Below are 21819 nucleotides of genomic sequence, written 5' to 3'. Positions count from 1 at the left end.
ATTACCAACTAGGATGCCATTACTTTTGCTCAAAGGAAAATAAGAGGAGAGATTACCTTGCCCGGAAGTCATATGAGAAGTCGCTCCAGTGTCCATGTACCAGTTGGAGTCCGGAGGAGTGAGGCTAAGGGTGTGCATGGCCGCCTCAATATCTGTGGGCGTAGAATAAGGCCCCTGTGGTGAATAAGAGGGAGAGCTGCTCACTGTGTAGGCTTGAGGCCTGCTGCCCAAGACACCTGGGCCTGGCTGTGGTGGACGGGTCATAGGAGAAGGCCTGGCTCAATAAGAACTTGCTGGGTAAGGACATGGAGGGGGGGTCCAAGGCCACTGCCAAGGCCACACACCCCCTTGAGTATACGGTTGTCACTGCCCCATGTAGGTGGCTGACTGGTGGCCTGCTGATGACCACCACCGCGCCTGCCACCACCACCACCTCGACCCCGGTCACCGGCACCTCCACTGCCGTGCTTTTTCCTGGCCGGCCGAGGCTGCGATTTTTGTTTCCCATGATATGTAGGAGCCGAATCCGATGGAGACTCTGCCACGTCAAAAGTAGAAGCGGCCACCATGGCGGAGTTGTCATTGGCCGTTTGTTTGGCTAGGCCCGATTCTTCGAGCGTGAGCATCGACCGGGCCTGATAAAAGGGTGGCAGTGGGGATGTTTGGCGAATGAACGTGCCGACGGTACTGTATGCAGGCGTGAGGCCCGATACAAGTTGCAACACAAGGTGGTCGTTGGAGATGGTGGTGCCCACTTGCCGGAGTTGATCCGACAACTCCTTGAGCCTCTGGCAATAAGAAGAAGAAGAGGGAAAATCTGCCATTGAGAGATGTGTGAACTCTTGTTCAAGAACAATCACTCGCGAGGTTTTGTTATCTTGAAAGATGTCCCGCAAGCGGCGCCACGCAGCCAGGGCTGTTAAATCTGGTTCTATAATAGTGTGGAGAAGGTCTGTGGAAATTGTGGAATAAATCCACTGGAGAACGGTGGCATCAAGGGTGGCCCAGAGGTCCTTCTCCGCGTCCGTAGACGGTGGCGTGGCAGTTTTAGGAGGGATAATATGTTGTAAGACTCGGTGGGATCGCGCATGAACTTTGAAAAGCTCAACCCACGTTCCATATTGAACGTGCTCCAGATCAAGAGTGATGGGAATGTTATTCTTGATATTGGACACAGCTAGGGCAGGGTGGAAGGATGAGCCCTTGGTGTTGGCCATTGAGGAGCCGAGAATAAAGCAATATGGACCGAGGAAGAAGAAGGCGGAAGGTAGAAAGGATCTAGGTTAGTCTGATACCATGAAAGAGGATAATCCCATGATTATTTTCATTAACCAAAACTGTTTAAATACAATCAATTATGTCCTATAATCTAGGCAACTATCAAGGAGGCTACTGGCTAGTCTCTCCTTTCCTATTATACAAAGAGACAAATATATACAATATATTTACAATATACTCTAACAATGTTGATTACTAGCAATTTCAAATTGCTGCAACGTCAGCAACCTTTAATCCACAATCTCAATTCAATAATCCATATTTAAGATTTCTATTTCAGCAATTCAAATCTGTGAAACGACTATTAGATTTGACCTTGCCAAAACATATAATTTTTAAGTTGCAACGAAGACATATGCATAGCCAACTTGGCTAATAAGAAGTCCATATAGCCAAAGGCCAATACAACCGAGACACGGGAATGTCAACTGCAAATTTGCAACCCATTACACAACACACTAAAAAATATATGTTCCTACAATACGCGACTAACAAGAAGTCTCCATGTCAGCAAAATAGCCTTCTACCACATATCAATCACAATAATTTAACAAATTTCATAAATGAAATTGACTTTTAAAAGGTTTTTGGCAAATTTTCCAAAGAGTTACTCTAAATTTTAATTGATATCAAGCAAAAATGACAAGAGCAATTGTAATCCTGAACTGAAATGATCCAAATGATCCTAAACTGATGTAAAGAGAGGTGACAAATGGATGACTTGTACATGGTGGCAACTATTCTTGATAAGAAGTACCATCGCAACACACACATATTGAACTATAGAGTGGGTACTCAAATCAAGAGAGGAAAGATGGAGAGTAAGGGACGCATAGTGGGCGATCCTTGGGTAACATCAGCTAGATAGAGGAATGAATTGTAGGAGAGGAGGGTGGGGATGGGCATCGGAGACAAAGTGTTAACAGTTGGGCTCTAGAGAAGCTCAGTCTTGAGATAATTCTTTTTAAGGGGTACGGGGGAAGGCAGTTGAGGAGGAATATATCCCCATATGTTTGGTTAGGACATGGGTGCTAATGACAAAAGGCATCATAGGTTCTTGAGGTACAAAATCTGCCCTATAAAACATCTATCGAAAACTAGTATTAATGCATTACCTGTATAGAGGCTTCTGTGTACAATTTTGGGCAAAGTAAAGGTGTCAAATGTACGCAACCATATGGCGCCAGTAACAAAGAGGTTTTTTTTCTATTGTTATACCTTTAATCTAAATAACAAAAGTTTGCAACTTCACTGTCAATTTTTTATGAGCTATTATGATGTTGTCCTTTAGAGCTATTCTGATCTTGTCCTTCATAATCCAAATTTTTGAATAATGATTAATTTTAGTGTCTGTTTGGGATCTCTAGAAACTCATGCACTCTAAACCCAGCAACTGCTTTTTTGTTAAGGCTCGAGGACTGCTCTCTTACATCATCAATCAAGGGAGAGAGTTTGACAGATCTCTGTTTGTCATCATTATCATATGGCATAAATGAAGTTATAACTTGATTTTTTGTGGTCAATCTCAATGCCCAGCTAAGGCCTAAGGTTTTTGAAACCCTTAACAAATCTATTCTACAAAGGAAAATGATTAATCTATTACAGGAAAGAAATCGAATGGGTGAAGGCAAGCTTATGCTTTCGTTCAGGATGATAAATGATCAACCCTCATAATTCACTACTATCCACCTGATTCTGATTCCAGCCATCTATGTCAGGTATGTATAAAGATTGACGACGCTTGGCACAAAAAAAGTCATCTTGCAGCCTGCATGAATAGCTTTGGGTGACTATGGATGTGCACTCTAACAATTAAAATAGGAGGTCATACAACCATTGTGGCAACCTCCAATAGTCCAAGCTGAAGCCATATATGTCAGTCAGATCAGATAGACCAAGAATTCTCAAGGATAGCCATCCAAATGAATAATATCACCTTCATTCAAGGTCTGCATAATCCTTTATGGAAATACAGGTAGTGGACTATAAAACATATTCACAATAGAAAAACATTTCCACTCGTACTACATTCTCAAAGTTCCCAAGAGAGTTTGTTGTCCTAGGTGGGTGGTGACTCGGCTAAAAAATGCAGAAAGAGGGAGTTGTGACTTCCCTAATTTTGTAATTTCATTTAGTCACTCTTCTATTAGCCATTATCAACAAAATAGAACTGCAGTATTTGTCATATTAGATTAACGGCGCTAAATTTCCTAACACTGTTTTGGAATATGATCCAAGACCACTTGAATCACAACAGATAAATAAGTTTAAGCAAAGAAATTAGTCAATTACCTAAATTCAAAAGTAGAGAAGACAGAAGAGGAGACTCTGGCTCCGTGGCTAGTGGCTCTGGCTGACTGGCTTCGACAGCTCCGTGCTAGTATGGGCGGCCGGCGTGAAAAGTGTGGTTGTGTGAGAGGAGACTCGGAGTGCGACTGTGCGAGTGGAGAGAAGTTGGTGTCGTGTGGTTTGTCGAGTAGAGTTAAATGTGAAACTCTAGGTTCTATGAAAAGTGAGAATAGAGGAGAGAAAATTAGAGAAATTGGGGGGGAAATAAAATCAGATTCTAAAAAAAGAAAAGAAAAAAAAAGAAAGAAGGCTCGAACACGGGAACACGCGGACCACTGAGCTATCTTTATTGTATCTTAACTAGTGTTTAGGCTCGGGCGATGCCTCGGGGTTTTTCTGTGCTACAATTTAGTAGTAGTTAAATAGGTCATCTCATACTCATTTAAAAAGTTATGTCATTCATTATATGGATTTCGAAAGTTCTCTTTTCATACATCATCATTAATTTTGATTAAATAAGCAATAATAGTATAGTGGAGTGATGGTTGTATCTCTTTTTTTCATACTAGAGGTTATGGGTTCGAATGTTCACGTATGCTTCTTTTTTTTTTTTACTATATGAGAAAGACGTGGATAGAATGTTACTCAATAAGGGATGGTGACACATGGCACATATACGTTCTAAGGAATGCTTCTCAATATATTAGACATGGATGTGGCCTAGGCCCATATTTAATACAGACTTATGATCTAATTTTGTTTATAGTATTACTGTAAATATAAGGGTAGTATTGTAGTGGTCAACACTGCTCTTCAAATGGTATCATGCATACATAATTAATTTTAATGAACATGTAAATTTATTTACTTTTAAGGATGTAAGGGTATGTTTAATAACATTAACTAATTACAACACATATTTTTAATTTTGTGGAAACATGGGTCACTAAGAGATCTTAGATCAGATGGTGATTCCTTGAAAACCTTTACATAAGGTCAGGGGTTCGAGCCCAGGCTTTAGCATATTTATTTTTAAAATAATGACCATTTGACTTTGTTGATTAACTGACACGTGGCAAAATTCTGGTGGCGAGAGTAGGGTGCCACGTGGCGCATCAACGCTGTTACGCACGCCTTTTAATATATTTGTATAGATTGTTATGCGCTTCCTTTTTTTACCTATTTTTATTTTATTTATTTTTTCCAGAATTTTTTCTTGTCTTTTTTCCAAAATTACGTGGCTTCAGCTACCCTAGATCCGTCCCTGATCAGTTCCTCTCAAATCCCAGTTAAAATTTTCATTATCCTTGGCAAAACAAAAATACAAATAAATCAACATTGCACCAATTTAGGCAGTATTAAATACAAATAAAAGTAGAAATTAGAGGAAACGGTAGTTAAAATCCATTAAATCCTTGAAACAATTAACAATTTGTTGAAACTTCAATCCTACGATGTCGCGATTCATAATATAGTTATAATAGAAAAGTTCCACAAATTTGAAGTTTGTCCGAAGACGAAGAAAGATGCTAGGAAGAAATAAAGATAAAAAGGTGACAGATATAAAATACCTAGCGAAAAAGGCAACTCGGTAGCAATTGAAATAAATTTGAGGCTTCTATCAAAAACACGACGGTGTGTCCTCTATGATAGTCGGGAGAGAGCGAGGGAGAGGGGAGACGCCCTGAGCTGGTAGTATGGTACTATCGACTATCGACTGTCGACTGTCGACTATCGACTATCGACTATATGTGTTTCTCTTTTCGATAGGAAACTCAAGTAAAATTTTGCTTGGGTTAGTAATTACAATTTTTGAGTTAGGGGTAAGAAAAGGATTCTAATCCATAAAAAAACCTCCGTAGAAACTGGAGATTGATATCCAAAAGCAGATATTAATATAAAGTTCTAAATGCCCCAAATACGGGATTGATTAGAGTCGAACTCCCGCATGAGGTTGGGAGTTGGGAGCTGCAACCATTGGACTTCCACATGATTCTCGGGTTGGTAACTACAATGGTAAAGGAATATGATCTACGTGAACCATGTTCATGTAAACATTAGTGTGCATTATCACATTATGCGAAGAACGCGTATTATTTCTGATCAATCTACTATTTTATTCAGAAATCAATATATCATGCAGAAACTCACTATATCATACGGAAATTCACTATATCATCCAGAAACATATTATATCATGCAGAAACTACCTCATTTTTATACAATCCACTATATCGTTCAGAAAACTACATCATTCATAAACATATTATATCATGCGAAAACTACATCATTTTTGCATAATCCACTTTATCATTCAGACACTCATCAGTATATCATGTAGAAACTCGTTATAACATTTAGACACTCACTATATGATGCATAAACTACATACTTCTATATGTTAAAGCACTTGTAACGATATATACTACACAACCTACATTTTCCAACATGTTAAAACATTAAAACTAAATCCTCAACTATATTGCATATAATTTCACTATACATTTTCCGTTAATAAAATCAACTATATTATGTATAAGTTCACTATATCTCTATAAAACTCACTATATCTCTACGAAACTCGTTATATGAAGTTAATATCAATTACCAATCTGATACACACAAAGTTGTTTACCGAGTCCATTTAAGTTTTTTAAATGGTAAAGTATCTTATTGGATTGAAAACTTATACGATTAACTCAATAAGGTTGAGAAAGTCTTTTTTAAAATGGAGAAAATAGTGAGTTGGAATCTCTAACGTCAAAATATCTTAAGTGGGGTTCAATCCCACGATATTGAACTTGTAAAGAGCAAACATTTACCATTGAATTTACCGAAAAAATCTATCGTACATTAGAGTAGGAATATCAAGAGTATTGTAGACCCAAAACCTTTTTCTTGACTCATATAAAGCTCTCCAAAGAAGCAAGAAACAAAAAGATAGCTCATTTTAAACTCATTGAACAAGTTAATAGTTTTGAGTGTACCATATAGCAGAGGAAATTTGGTTTTGGCCATGAAGTATTTATTGCTTGAAACTCTCTTCGAACATTTTTAGAACGTAGATCTAGAAAGTTATGTGATTGTAAGTAGCTTCATGCTGCTTGCCAAAAATATTTAAGGTTCTAATTGATTTATTAAAATCAATGCAAGCGGTAAGTGTTAGAGATATGAGATATCAGAGTTATGGAAAATCAATCATTTGATTGTAAGTAGCTCCATTGTTATTAGAATTGCGATCGGGATCATAGCATCCTACGATCCCACGATCTAATTTTAGCAAAATGATCCTGAATCGCAAGCAGAATCACTAGCATGGCAGATCGTAGTAGGATCATACGGGATTAGACATGATCGTATAGGATCGGTAGATCCTACTTTTCACTTAGATTTGCAGTGATCAAAATCGTAAGAGATCGTAACAAGATCGTGTAGGATCGCTTAGGATCGAATAGTCCAACTTTTTTTACTTACTAAAAGCAGCTAACGTTTTCTCTAAGCCCAAAAAATGACAACCCAACTTCATAAATACAAAATTTAATCGCTCACTCTTTCGAAGATATATTTCCTTTCAAACTTCAATATTATGTGAGTAAACTATGTTTTTAGCAGTCACATTGTATTAAGTCCTTAAGTAACATTTTTTTGCAATTTTGTAGGATTTTACGATCATTCGATTCGATCTTATCCCCCTTTACCCATCCAAAATAGGATGTCGATCCTAATAACCTTGAGTAGCTTGATGTTGCTTGCCAAAATATCTCATATCTCTAACAGTGTGAAAGCAATAAAAATTGACAAAGATAATACTACCAATTTACCAAGTTCAGTCAATGAAATTTACGCCCACTCGAAAAGACTTGAAACTTTTGTACTTTGTCTGTTCTAAAATAAATTAAACACTTATCATTTTAGATCGTTCTAAAATATATGAAACGCTATCATATTTGGTACTTAGTTTTCTCTATCTCTCTATTTATCATATGGGTCCCTCTTTTTCTTTCTCCCAATCTCTCTCTTTTCTTAATCCCGTATCAGATCATATGTTTCATTTAAAACAATATAGAGGGAGTGTATTATTTTCAATGGAAAAAAGTATTTCTACAATGGAGGAAGAGAAAAAGGGGATATAGAAATAATGAGTCGAGGACTTGAGTTCAAATAGAAATAACTAGCAATTTATGCACGCGATGCGTGCCTCACTTTTTTTAGAACATAATTCATAACTTTTTTGGGCATAAACAAAGGTGAAATTTGAACATTAGACGTGTTTTTTGAGCAAGCTAATTTTGTTGATTAAGCCTATATTACTTAACCAAACCCGTCTTTTAATATTTATTTTATTTATACTTTCTTTAAGGTTTTTAAAATAAAAACTGATGAGCGATAAAAGAATGTTATGTAGATTTATTAAGAATTTCTTATATTTTTATCAACAAAGTATTTTGTTTTAATTATATCATTTTACTTTGTTAATTGATTGTATTTTCTTTTTTGATTTACTACTTGATTGTATATTGATTGATCAAATACTTGATTGATATAATTTTCTTTGTTAATTTTTTTATGCTATATTTGAGTTTGATTTTCTTTCAAATCTTTTTTGATAGAGTAATTGATTTACTAAAGGGTAATTTAGTAAATTTATAAGGGGACAACATAGCTCCCCTTTCCCTTATATAATAGAGACTAGAATTTTTTGCACGCGATGCGTGCTTGAATATTTTTCAAAACAGAAACTCGATTTTCTTCGGCATAAGAGTCAAAATTTGAACATTAGACATACGAAGTATAATTGTTTTTAGTTACAAAATTTAATTGATTTAGTTTCTGTCACTTCATTCTTTTTGTTTTTTTTCTTACTTTTGAAAGTTAAATTCTATGAACAAAATTGAAATTTTATTGAATTTATTTATAATTTCTAATATTATAATTTTTTAGTTGATTTTTGTACAGTACTTCATAAATTATAAAGAAAGTGGACACTTTGATTTCAAGTCAATTTTTTCATAGGTTGTAGTTTGTAAGTGAATTTTTATGTTTTTGTAAAGTTTACTCATTTTAGTGATTTGCATAACGTAAATTATGCATTTTATGATTTTAGTTGATTTGTGAGTGATTGTTATAATTATATTTTTGGTATTTTTGTTTGAATCCCCCTTTGATTTGTAAGTGAATTTGTAATTTAGAATGGGAAGGGGGTAACATAGTCTCTTCATTCGGGGACACCATAGCTCCCCCCTTCCCTTATATAATAGAGATATATTGTACTTTAATTCTTGAATGCTATTTTAAATAAACCTTTTTACCTTGATAATTAATCGCTATTATATAATAGAAAAGATAGGTCCAAATATATGTAAAAGTTTTATTATATATAGGAAACACTATAAAAAAAGAAAATAATTTTTTTACTTGTCTAACTTCTAAATTCTGATTTCACTACAAATACACCTCTATTTTTTATCATGGCCCATCATTATTTGTGAATGGTTCTTGAGAATAGTGATTTGTAAGTAAATTTTTGTAAATATTTTTGTATGTATTGACATTCTAGGTTATTAGTTTTAGTTTGTATGTTAATTTTAAGTTTTAATAAAGTTTCTTGATTATTTGAGTGATTTGTGTGATTTTCATAAAGTGATTTTCTCAATTGTATGAGTGATTTGTAAAGTTTCTTCTTTTAAGTGATTTGTGAGTGAATGTTGTAAATTAATTTTCGGTAGTTTTCTTTGAATGGATTTTGATTTTGACATTCCTTTTGTAATTTGAAAAGAAAATGAGGGTGAAATAGGCATTTCAAAAGTGGACACCATTACTCCCCTTTCCTTATATAATAGAGATAATATGAGTATCAAGGTTAGAGTTCAAAAACATAAAGAAAATGTGCCCCTAAGATAACAATTAACAAATGAACCCAAAAACAAAGTGGATAGAACATGGGCCGAATTCCAAAACGATTAAGGCTGCCCACGGCTCACTACTACTAGCATGCTTACCCCAAGGCCAAACAAACCGAAACATTGGAAGCAGATATTAAGAAATGTAAGATATTAATCCTTCCATTAGTAATTAGTTTGCATTTGTAGAGAAGACACAAAAACAAAACTCTCCCAACATAGACCATAAGTACAAGGTATATACATGACATTAGTAATAATATGCTAGCTCAACTTGGTACTCAACAGAACATTTCAATACTAGTATATTAATCTGGAATTTCAGTTCTTATTCGCTCAAGGTAGATTGACAGATCCTCCATTTTTACTTTTTAGTGATAACCAACAGGTGCAGGAGCTTCCTTCAGCTCGCGACCTTGATAGTGAATGTCCTGCAACAATCATGGACCAAAAACATTGTTAAGTTCAGAGCTACAGTAGATTTCACTAAACTGTTGTATTTTTTTTAGTAAATTATGTAGCACCAGCCACATCCCACATCATTTAATTTGAAGATATACTAATGGCACAAACTGACTTACTGATGCAAAGTGATTAACATCGCGATGGTGAGCCTCATCTGCCCGAACAACCATGACAACATCCCTAAGAGTAGAGTCAGGGGACAACCTCCAATAGTCAATAGCAATGGCAGGAGCAGGAACGTTCTTGATGTTGCCATTGTCAATCTCCTTAAGGAACTCAGTGTAAGAGTGGATAGCCTCTTCCTCGAGGTACCCTACTATACGATGAGCAAGCTTAGGAGAGACAATGTAGGCAACAAAGTACGCGTTGAAGAAGACTCCCTGGACAGCAAACACCAGGGCGCGCTCATACCACCGTGGGTTCACTACCTCCATGAATGTCATTAGGTGCATTCGCTCATTCTCAGCCTCCTCTAAGAGAGCCTTGATCCACCCACCACTTTGCTCGAACTTACGGAGGGATTTACAGTGAAGAAGCATCCCTCCAACCATGCCTGGCACTGCTGCCACTGTCTCTAGCATCATTGCACGACATCCATACCTTCTCTGTATCATCCCAATTGCCAAATGTAAGTCATGAAATTAATTTACACTTTAAAATATGGAAGTTAAGATGACATAGTTACACACAAGCCAAGCTAGCTTCACAAGTTTAATCAATCGTTAAACAGGGTTTTATTATTGGTAAGATGTCATAGTTACACATAGGCCAATGCGCCAAGCTAGCTTGATAACTTTAATCATTCAACAGGGTTTTACAAATGCTCATTTTGAGTTTGTAGTTGCACTCTGAATTAGTCTTCCATCATATGTTCTACCTAAAATGTGAAGTATATATCACCTCTGTTGCCTATTTCTTTTTCTAATCTACGCAATTTAACTTCCACAACTCTCAACTGGAAACTTTAACAAATAATATATTTAATAATCAATAACTAAGAATTATAAAAACTTATTTGTAATACTTCCTCCCATTATTTTACTTGCAAAGTTTTGAAATTTACACTATTTATGCACTTACTTTGACCGTGAATTTGTGAATATTATACAATACTAATTCTAGCATGTAAGGTGCTATTGGATCTATTTCAGTATATATTTAAAAGATTTTAATTTTTATAATTTTTACAAATATATAATTAGAGATATTAACTGTCAAAATTGTAATATTGTCAAACTTATAAGTGAAAACGTTAAAAGTTTAAAAAACGGAGTTATTTTATAAGTAAAAATCACCAACAATCAATGATAGTATAAATTATCTCAACTTATTTACTTAGGCTCACTAGCTAAGTTTATTGTCTCGAGAGAATTCAATCTTAATTTTGTTGTATCTTTAATTTATGTATAAAAATAGAGTATGTCATTATACAACAAGCTAGTAATATTTAGGGTTGTTTCATAATTGACTGTTGATTGTTGGTTAATTTAATTGGCTTGTTTGACTGGTTGGAAACATTGGCGGTATGTATCAGCTTTTTGAGTTGGTTGTTCAAGCCAAATGTTTGCAAATGTTTGGTAAAATTAGTTGTCTGTTTATCAAAAAGTTTATGGGCCAACAAGCTAAAAGCTAATCCAAAAAACTACAAGCAATTTTTTTATTTTGTCTAAAAATTCATTTTTTGCCAACCAAAAAACTAATAATCACACACTTTTTTTTTGACTATTTGACCAAATCAAAAAATCAAAAATCAAAAATCAAAAGCTAATGAAAAAGCTATTTTGAAATGGTTAATTTCTTGTGAAGGTTGGGCAATAATGGGCGGAGGCGCATAGGTGGATCCCAACTCACAACTCTACATGTCAGTTGTATATTCTTGAAAATTCCATGGTAATGAAAACATCATGGAAAGTTTCCCACACCAACTTGACATAATGAAGACCACAAAGCTCATATGAATTGTCAAACTAAGACAGACCAAAATATTGAATTTTCATATAGTAATTAAATTAAAATAACCAAAAAATCAGTTCTCCTAAAGCGCTTTAGGCAAAGCGACTACGTGGACATACACATACTACAACTCTACAAGCAGATGCAATCCACCGCCATTGACTTAAACAAACAAGACAATTAAACAAATGAATCCCATCATTCTCCAAACAACAAGGAAAAGGAACCTCGAACCTTCCTTCTCTATCCTAAGTTTCCGGAAAACTTTTTTATGTGTTCTCTCTACCAAGACTCTGATCTTTCTTTACCTCCACAAAACAAGGTAACAGTCAAAAAGAAAGTGTAAATATATAAACGATAAATTCTTCTTCTTAATTATTTCTATTTTCACTTTTATGATATATTTAAAAATTATAATAATATATATCGCAAAAATATTTATTAACCTATTTGTTTACAAAACTATTTTCATAACAAATAATTTTTTTTAATTTATACTAACATACAACAAGAGAAATATAGTCAAAATCCATCTATACATATCCTAAAAAATATAATGGGAACTATAAAATACGGTAGAAAAAATAATTTATTATTATTTCTTCATTCAAAGTTGAAGTGGATTATTTAAAAAGAGAAATATATTTTTTATGCTTCTTTGATCGAAATCTCTTTTATAATAAGATATTTAAATTTGAACATACCAAATACTCCATATAACCTGAAATTTTGACCCTCTTTCGAATTACATAGAATTTTCTAGATTTTTTTTCTAAAAAATTAAAAAATATAATCAAGTCATTAGGAGGTAGGTCCAATTAAAAAACACCTAGTACTTCACATAAAATTACTAGTATGTCTTAATACACAAATTCCTTTCTTAAATTCATAGATTAAATGAGTTACAAACGCATTATATAACTTCAACCGATTTCATTTGACTCATCAACTAACTACGTATTAAATCAGCACAGAAAAAAGAAGATATATTAGTAGAAGAAATGGAGAAAAAACAATGTACAAGTCCGTAATTACCTGGAAGAAAACATCAGTAGGCCAACGAAGAGACTTAACAGTCCAATACGCTATTTTGTCCAAAATTGTTGTGGGTGCATGATGCTTATTCAGATCAATCGACATATCTGCCGAGTATGTCTCCCATGGCTTCCCCAAAATAATAATTCATATCAATAATCATATATTTCAAAATAATTAAAATGGACAAAAGAAATAATGGAAACCCTAAAAACATATAAAGAAAATGACATACCATAAAACAAGACCATTTCCACTCAGTACCATCTTCCTTGATGATTTTCTTAGGTTGAACTCCCCAATAACTAGCTAACCCCTTCCCATCGGCCCCACCACTGTCACCTGCTGAGCCAGTTTCCGGTTTCTTCTCCTCCTTCGCTGCTACCTTTTCTTCTGTTGTGTCATTCAACGCCGCCGTGCTCATGTGCCTCACCGGAAACCGGATAAACCCTGCTGCAACTCCACGCACGTGAGAAGAGCCTCCATTCACGTGATCTAGAAGCTTAAACGCTGCCGTTTCATTTGTTCGGAGTAGCGTAGTTGTGGAGAAGTAGCGTGGCCCTACCATGCTTGTCACCGCTGATCGTGCGGCTCTAGTTGCTGCACGTGTCATCATCATCTTGATCGGAACAATTACCGCCGTCTGATCAATGAAGTTGCCAAAAATGTGGAGATTAAAATTTGCAGGAGTTTTTTTTTTTTTAATTTTTTTCTTCGGCTTTTTGTATTTCTTTTAAATTTATTTTGTGGTGTTTCTTGCTTTTCACGACATTTGTATGACGGCGTAGGGGAGAGTTGGATGATTTTATACCAGCAGGTAAGTCGGTGTTAAAGTGCTGACGTGGACCCCATTGATTTGGTGTGAGTAGTGAGTTTCAATTTTACTTTCTTTGTTGACCAATAAAATAGGCAGTCAAGATTCAAGATGGCGTCTCCAAATTCGACGAAAGTGGTTTTTTTTTGTTTTTTTTTTTTTGAGGGGGCCCTTTCTTGGGCAACAAGAATACGTGAAGTAGGGGAGAGAGAAGGTGGGGGTGCTGTATATTTCTGTGATTAATTTGTTAAATTTAATTAATGATTATCGTGTTTCACTTGTCTTTCTCTTTCTATAATTGATAGGAATTTTTAATGTAGTTTCTCTATTTTGAAATAATTAAATTATTTCATATTTTCATGCTTGTCGGTTAAATATTAATATTTTCAATTATTGATATATAAAAAAATTACAAAAAAGTTAATATAAATTTTACGTTATGACGAATCTAAGAAAATATCAGCTGCACATATTTGATTTTTCATTTAAAACTAGTATCAAAGTTTACCGTACTATACTTTAGAATTAGGTAGGGTATAGCATATTGGGTGTTAGCTTTTCGTCACGTCCTAGGTATCAGGGGGTTCGATTCTTATTAGAGAGTATGTAGGGGTGGGGAAATGTTGCATTCTTATCCTTTTTCTCTTACTTTTAAATTGCAAGAGATTTTAGTGTAATAAAAATAATTTTCTTAATGTTTTTTCTCGTTACCCTAAAAATATTCATTTGTCTTGATAAGAGGCGTCGAAATAAGGCTTCGTTTGGTAACACGTAAAATATTTTACGGGAAAATTTTTTTCCTCTATTTTAAATTTTACATTGCTTGGTTTGTAAAGGAGTATAAAACTATTTTTTCCTAGGAGTAAAATTGCTCTCCAATGATGGAAAATCATTTTTTCTTCAAAATGGAGAGAAAACTATTTTTCCGTTCTTTTCCTTATCTCTCTTGTAAACTCCTCCCACTACCTCTTTACTTTCCCTTTCATTTCCTTTCGTTTAATCATTTTTCTTACATTCAACCAAACAAAGGAAAACTGATTTTGAAATTGTGTTTTTCATGAACATTATTTTACACTGCAAAATGTTTTACACCTAACCAAACGAAACCTAAAAGGAAGGTAAAGGTCAAAGGAGAAGGCAATGTTATAAATTAGAATGGGGGGAGAGGGAGGGAATCTATTTTCCCTCCTCTTATATATATCATCCCTCCAAGATCAGATAGATTTGGAGGAAAAATAAAGCTCCAAATTTTCTTTGCCCTCATTGACAACCCTTAATCCTCTTCATTTTTATTTTTATATTATTATCTAACCAAAGTATATATAACCAAGCAACGCTTGGCCTAGTGGTAAAAATTTGGTCACATGAATTCAAGGACATGGGATCAAACCCTACCAAGGGCTCTTTGGAGATGAGATTTTCCTTACCATCCCCATCCTTACCAAAGAGTCCAACCAGCAAACCTGATTGGTTAAACCCGAGCGAAGTGCCAGTTCAATGGAGTCATTCATCTTACTTACCTAAAAAAGTCTAAATAAATATTAAAAGTCTTGGGGTGTAACTGTTACACGATATCGATCTTATGGTGTAACAATTACTCTACACATGCCGAATTTCAGTTTTTTCGTACAAATAGTTCTTCAGTTTTATATTCTCCATGGCTCCATCCCTTCCTTCTTTACTAACCCCTCTTTTCTCTCTATTTCAATCCGCCAGAATATTCATCAGAAGAATCCTCTCAATAACACACTTTTTTCGAATAAATCTTCAGTGCTAAATCTCGGAACCAGATTATTGAGATTTTTTCTTAAATTCAAACAAAATCGAAGAACATATTCGAAATTCGAACGAAATCTTCGAACCAGATTTTCAATTATTCTTATTAGCAAACGAAATAGAAAGATTTTCGAGATCGGCCTGTTCTTGAAATCGAACAAAATTGAATTCAATTGCAAAGAAATGGAACCATATTATTCATCGCAAATGTTCTTTCTCCTCATCCGTCGATGTCTTGCAGCTCTCTCTCCTTCTCTGATGACGTCATCGCAACTCTCTTTCCTCATCCATGACACCATTGATTCGTGGATCGAGGATTTGCAAACTAATTAATGTTCTTCCACCTTCTCCATTACCTAACTTCCCGAATCTGATTGATATCAATGCCGATGACATGGTTAGAGGAGAGAGAAAATTAACACCTCACCATCACCTCCTCTCGCATCTGGTTGAGGATGATGTTGTTTACCCCGCTTTCGCCCCCGCCGAGGAGCATTCTTAGGACGTGGATGGTCGGGCTTCACTAGTGGAAAAATGAAGAAGGGATGCGCTGAAAATGGCCTGTAGCGCTGCGCTTTTTGACAGCAGCCCTTCACTTTTCAAGTAGGGCTGCGCTAGTAAAGCACAGCCCTTCACTTTTTCAAGTAGGGCTGCGCTAGTAAAGCGCAACCCTTCACAACGAAGGGCTGCGCTTTTTCTACAAGTGAAGGGCTGCACTTTTACCTAAAAAGCGCAGCCCTTCTGACCCCAAAAAAAAAATTTGTATTTTTTTTGTATTTTTTTACTCCTAAATATATCTACTCATATTATTGATATTGTTTAAACAATACAAATTGTAGTATGTCATATAAGCAAATACTGATTTGCATAATCCACAAAAAAAAACATCAAAATGGTAGCAAGCATAGATTTGCATAATCCAAAAAGAAAAAACATCAGAATTATAAACATCGAAATAAAACAGAAAAATACACCAAAGAAATGAATACAAGCCAAAAAACAGAAATTAATATATAAAAAAAAACTACATCAAAATTACAAAAAAAAAACATAGATCTACATCAGAATTACAAAAAAAAAAAACAGAAATTAATATATAATTAATTTCACAATATTAAAGAAAAAAATACATAGATGGAATCCGAGCACAAAGGAGACGAACGAATTTGTACACAAGAACGAACAAACGAATTTGTAGATCTATGTTTGCAGACGAACATATATAATTAATTTCACAATTACAAAAAAAAATACTTAAAGAAACGAACGAATTTGTACACAAGAACTCGCGACGAACTCGCGACGGTGGTTGAGGGAGACGAACGACAAACTGGCGACGGTGGTTGAGGGAGACGAACGACGAACTGGCGACGGAGGTTGAGGGAGACGAACGACGAACTCGCGACGGTGGTTGAGCGAACGACGAACTCGCGAGCACAGATGTATATCGACGAACGAATTTGCACAGAGGAATGGAGTTGAATGAAAATGAGTGAAGGGAACTGAAGTTCGACTTTGTGAGAGAGAGAAAATGAGTGAAGGGAACTGAAGTTCGACTTTGTGAGAGAGAGAGAAAATGAGTGAAGGGAACTGAAGTTCGACTTTGTGAGAGAGAGAAAATGAATGAAGGGAGAGAGAGGCGGCAGCGTTAGTTTGTGAGAGAGAAGAGAGAGAATGAGGGAGGGAGAGAGAGAATGAGCGTGTGAATGAAACCCTAGCCCAATTCACGCTTCTCTTTTCAAATAAAAAAAAAGCCCATAAAGGGCTGCGCTTGTCTAAAAATGCAGCCCTTCTAAGAAGGGCTGCGTTTTTTAGACAAGCGCAACTCTTCACTAGTAGGGCTGCGCTTAAAGAAACAGCGCAGCCTTCCTGCGCAACCCTTTTTTTTTTTCCCCTAGTGCTTGTTGTTGAAGGTGGAAGTAGAGATGGCAATGGGTAGGATCTAGACAGGGTCCTCTAGGATCCAGAGCCAGATCCGGTTTTTAGGCAAGGATCCAGATCCTACCCGGATCCACTGGATAATAAAAATGAGGATTCAGATCTGTATGGATCCTACGTATCCGGATCCTAAACTATCCTAATTTTCACAATAATTAAAGATTTTAAACAATAAAGTCATCTAATATCAACCAAAAATTACATTTAATTTCTGAAAAATAACCATTGCAACCATTTACAACTATTTAATTATCAAACTGTAAATTAATCAACTATTTCTAAAAGATTAACAATTATAAATCGATTTTTCGAACTCAATAATCCAGTAAATTCGCACATTAGTTAGAACAATAATTCGAAATTCAAGCAAAAATCTGTTTTAAGATGTAATAACTAATATTATAATATTAAATAATAATAATTATTATAAAAACGGGTAAACGGATCTGGGTAATAATTTAGGACGCGGTCCAGATCCTTTTTTTCCATGGAGGATCCGGATCCTACCCGGATCCATAGGGTCCAAAATTTGAGGATCCAGATCCGTAAAAAATGGATCTGGATTCATAGATCCGGGTAGGGTTCATTACCCACTGCCATCTCTAGGTGGAAGTAATGGCTGATAGATGGCAAGGAAACCTAAGTAAGAGGAGGTTGGAGAATAGGTAAACATGTGAGAGGTGAGAGATGGAGGTTGTGTCATTATATTTGAAGAGAACAAATAATTAAAATCACTATGATAATGATTCAAATTACTTTTCAATTGATACAAATTTATTTAATAATGATATACATTTGGGGTTGAAAATGATATTAAAAAAAGGACATAAAAATGAAATTCATAAGATGACATAAAGATGATACAAGTTTGCTAAAAATTTAAAAATGACATATAAATGAGTAAAATGACATATAAATGTGTAAAAAATGACATTTAAATGAGTAAAAATGACATAGAACTGAGTAATAACGATATGCTATATAAAGAGTTGACATATATTAATAAAATGGGAAAAATTGATATGAGTTTGTTGAAAAATGACATAAAAATAAGTATTAGTGACACATAAATGAGTAATAATAATATTAATTTATAAAGGACGATCGACAAACAATATTAAAGTAATGGAAAATGTTACATGTTTGCCAAAAAAAACAATGACATAAAAATGAGTCAAAATGACACAAAACGAGTTATAATAGTATGGTACATAAATAGTTCACATATAACAATGATATACAAGAAAATGACATAAACCAGCTCCAAAATGATATAACTTTTCTTAAAAATGTCATATAAGCCAATAATAATGACATGAAACAAATTTATACAAAATGACATGAGACATCTTCAAAAAGATATATTTCAATAATGACATGAAAATGAGTTATAATGCCAAAGAATAAGTAATAATGATGTACTCCGTACATTTTTTAATTGTTACACTTACACTTTTCACGCATGTCAATGCAAAACCTTAAAGATTTTCATCAGACGTACATTCAACTTTACTATAAAATAATAGTTTCTCTTTCTTTATATGCCCCACAACTTTATTTCTCCTAAAATTCTATGTAAAAGAAAGAGATAAACTAATAAAAAAAAAGGAGAAAATATTATGTAATATGTTATACTCAAATACTCAATACGTATTTAAATAATTAAAAAATGAAGTATCATATTTGTACCCATCAGGCCATCAATGAAAGAGACAACGACTCGCCGACTCGGTATAATATGGCGGCTGGCAAGCACACTTTCGATAAAATTAGGAGTAAAATATAATTCTAAACATGCAATTTGTAGTGTGGTGTGTACATCTGCCTCCAAAAGCATAATTAGACATAGTACTTAGTAGTACTTGTACTTCCAATTTTCTTAATATTTCTTTCTTTTAGGACTTGTACTTCTCAAAACGTACAACTTTTATGAAGTACGGGTAGGAGAAACTAAATGGTTTGTTATTTAATTCTTGCCAATATGAAGTATATATAATACATTTAAGAGTTTTTTTATTCTAATAATGCAACCTTTTCTGGGCTAGTTGTTCTATCATTAGGAGGTCACTGAGTGGTTGGTTTGTATTATTGCATATTCTCATGTTTCCTGGAATACTAAGAAGTAGCTTATTGTGGCTAGACCTGGCAAAGTTGGTCCTGATCCGAAAATCCGGTCCAAAATATCCGATTCGTGGTCCGATCTGGGTCCGAACCTTGATCCGAATCCGAAACGGTCTCGATCCGGTCCGAATCCCGATCCGAAATAATCTTGATCCGAAACTCACCCGAAATCAGAATGATCCGATATAATCTTACCCGATCCGAAACCGATATGAACCGATCTAAAACTGACCCGACCCGAAGGTAAACCGATCCGAAATTATTGGTTTCGATTAGGCTTTGATCTGAAATACCCGAAACTTACCCGTTTTTTTATATAAAAAAAATATCATTCGCATAAGTATTCCATTCATTCCACCATAGTCCGATTCCGATCCGAAATAATAGTCCGAACGATGACCCAATCCGAAACGATCCGGTCCGATCCCGGTCCGAATGTAACTTGATCCAAAAACAATCCGATCTGAATTGGTCCGGTCCGATTCCGATCCGAAATAATAGACCGAACGATGACTCAATCCGAAATGGTCCGATCCGGTCTGATCCCAGTTTGAATGTAACTTGATCCGAAAACGGTCCGATCTTAATTGGTCCGGTCCGAATCCGATCCGATTGGTCCCATTGCCATGTCTAATTGTGGCATGTTCCTCTAATGAGATAGAATATCGTTCTAAGTGATGAGTGAGGATTTAGTCTCACTCATGTGCATATTTTGGCAAGTTTTGCATGATAATTTTGAATTTAAATGCGCTTTCTCCCTTTAATTTCCTTCTTTCATCCTCTAGCGATGAATGCTAGGTAGATGGGATTTCATGGTTTCTTACCCCTCCCCTTTGATCACTAACACCATTGTTTAGTGTGGTTTTTTAGAGAAAATAACAAACGGTGAAGGAGCGGGCGCTCTTCTAAGCTCTAAAACATGGCAGAATGAGGGGGAAACTTGGAGCAAGGAGGGAGCTACCGAGGAGCTGGAGCTCCTAGCATGGGAAATATAGGAGCGGGCGCTCTCAAGGAAAAAGGAGTGGGCGCTCCTTTACGTGCTGAAGAATACAGAAAGTTGGAGCTACCAAGGAGCCCCCATTGAGCAAGCGCTCCTTCGGCGCATTTCAACGAGAGCGACCGCTCCGTTATACAAAGGAGCGGTCGCTCCTTATTTGCTGGGCAGCCACCCTGTAGGCAGTAGGGATGGAGCGATCCAGGATCTTTCCATGAGCACTCGCTCCATCGCCTTACTTTGTTAAGAGCGGGTACTCATGTTTAACAAGGAGCGGGCGCGCCTTGTTAATTTCTCGACATTTTCTTCTTTAAACGTTGTTTTTACCCCCGTTTTTGTAATAATATAAATATTTTTTCACTTAATGACGATTTAACCTTTATTCCAATAAATTATTTCTAGAGAGTTTTTAGCTTAATCTAGTGAGAGAAAGTGAAGTTCTAGAAAGAGATAGTAGATTTTCATGGTTTTGTAGCTTGAATTATGACAAAAATTGTGGTTTTTAATGCAAGATCTCCATTTCTTCTTCATAATTTAAGTAATGTCTCTTTTCTCTCTACTTTTTATGCTTTATTTATTTAAATTTTATTTAGTTAGTTTAATCCATGTTTAGATTTTAGTTTCTTAACTTAATCTTGTGTTGTGTTAGATCTTGTGTAGATTGTTTTAGTTGTTCATGTTTGATTTATTTTTTTCTTCTATTAGTATTACTATGATGACTATGATGATTAATGATTAGTAAAAACCCAACCATGATTGATTTGGGTGTTTGAATAAGAAGTTAGGGGTTTGATTGGGCTTCTTAGTTGATCAATAGCATGATTATTAAATACTTGCAATCTAGTTGGTTACTTGAATGTTTGTTGATTGATGCCTTAGTCAAATCGAGAGAGGAGATAAAAGTTGACGCCTATGCTATTTTCTTGCTTAATTACTCAAGAGAGTGAGATTTGAGTGAGGATTTTGTAAATTGGCATTGTGCTTATCCCCTTGGTTGCATATTTGAGACCATAAGAGTGGCTTAGTTACATGACTTAGGTGGTTTTATGCACCATTGAGAGAGGGCTTAGAACTAGTTAAAAGCCAATAACCTCAATTAATTGCTTGATTCTTTCCTCTATACTTCGCCCTTCTTATTTCCTAAATCATGATTGGATGGTGTTTATCCCCTTCTCCCAATGTTTTTATCAATCAATTTCTTGTCTAATCACTTAGTGTCTTCCTAAGATCTTAATTAATTAGTTAATTTAGTTCTT

General features: G+C 35.2%; 3 protein-coding genes across 3 annotated transcripts in view; all 3 read right to left on the bottom strand.

Moving 5' to 3' along the window:
* Window positions 1-3800, bottom strand: part of LOC104893122 (uncharacterized) — a 35028-nt gene extending 31228 nt beyond the window's left edge. Inside the window, exon 1 of the mRNA XM_048644706.2 lies at window positions 3571-3800. The gene's annotated coding sequence lies outside the window, so the exon portion shown is untranslated. The remainder of the gene's footprint in view (window positions 1-3570) is intronic.
* LOC104893311 (uncharacterized) lies at window positions 261-1217 on the bottom strand. The gene has a single exon (XM_010679408.1). The coding sequence runs from the start codon at window positions 1215-1217 to the stop codon at window positions 261-263; it is 957 nt and encodes a 318-aa protein (XP_010677710.1).
* A 5803-nt stretch (window positions 3801-9603) lies between the features above and the next one.
* Window positions 9604-13714, bottom strand: LOC104893119 (ubiquinol oxidase 2, mitochondrial). Its single transcript, XM_010679200.4, has 4 exons — window positions 13156-13714; window positions 12921-13049; window positions 10049-10537; window positions 9604-9898 (listed from the first exon to the last, which is right to left on the bottom strand). The coding sequence occupies exons 1-4, from the start codon at window positions 13537-13539 to the stop codon at window positions 9839-9841; spliced, it is 1062 nt and encodes a 353-aa protein (XP_010677502.1). The 5' UTR covers window positions 13540-13714; the 3' UTR covers window positions 9604-9838.
* Window positions 13715-21819: the final 8105 nt, after the last annotated feature.

Source organism: Beta vulgaris, chromosome 5 (genome assembly GCF_026745355.1).
Source record: "Beta vulgaris subsp. vulgaris cultivar EL10 chromosome 5, EL10.2, whole genome shotgun sequence".
In the NCBI taxonomy this organism is placed as follows: Eukaryota; Viridiplantae; Streptophyta; class Magnoliopsida; order Caryophyllales; family Amaranthaceae; genus Beta; species Beta vulgaris.
The sequence above is the reverse complement of the archived record's forward strand: the minus strand, read 5'-3'. Positions and strand labels throughout refer to the sequence as shown.

Coding starts and splice junctions, on each gene's coding strand:
- LOC104893119 (XM_010679200.4), bottom strand. CDS start 13,539: ATGATGATGACACGTGCAGCAACTAGAGCCGCACGATCAGCGGTGACA. Junction 10,538..12,920: donor CTACTGATGTTTTCTTCCAG/GTAATTACGGAC, acceptor GGGATGATACAG/AGAAGGTATGGATGTCGTGC. Junction 9,899..10,048: donor ATGTTAATCACTTTGCATCA/GTAAGTCAGTTT, acceptor TGATTGTTGCAG/GACATTCACTATCAAGGTCG.
- LOC104893311 (XM_010679408.1), bottom strand. CDS start 1,217: ATGGCCAACACCAAGGGCTCATCCTTCCACCCTGCCCTAGCTGTGTCC.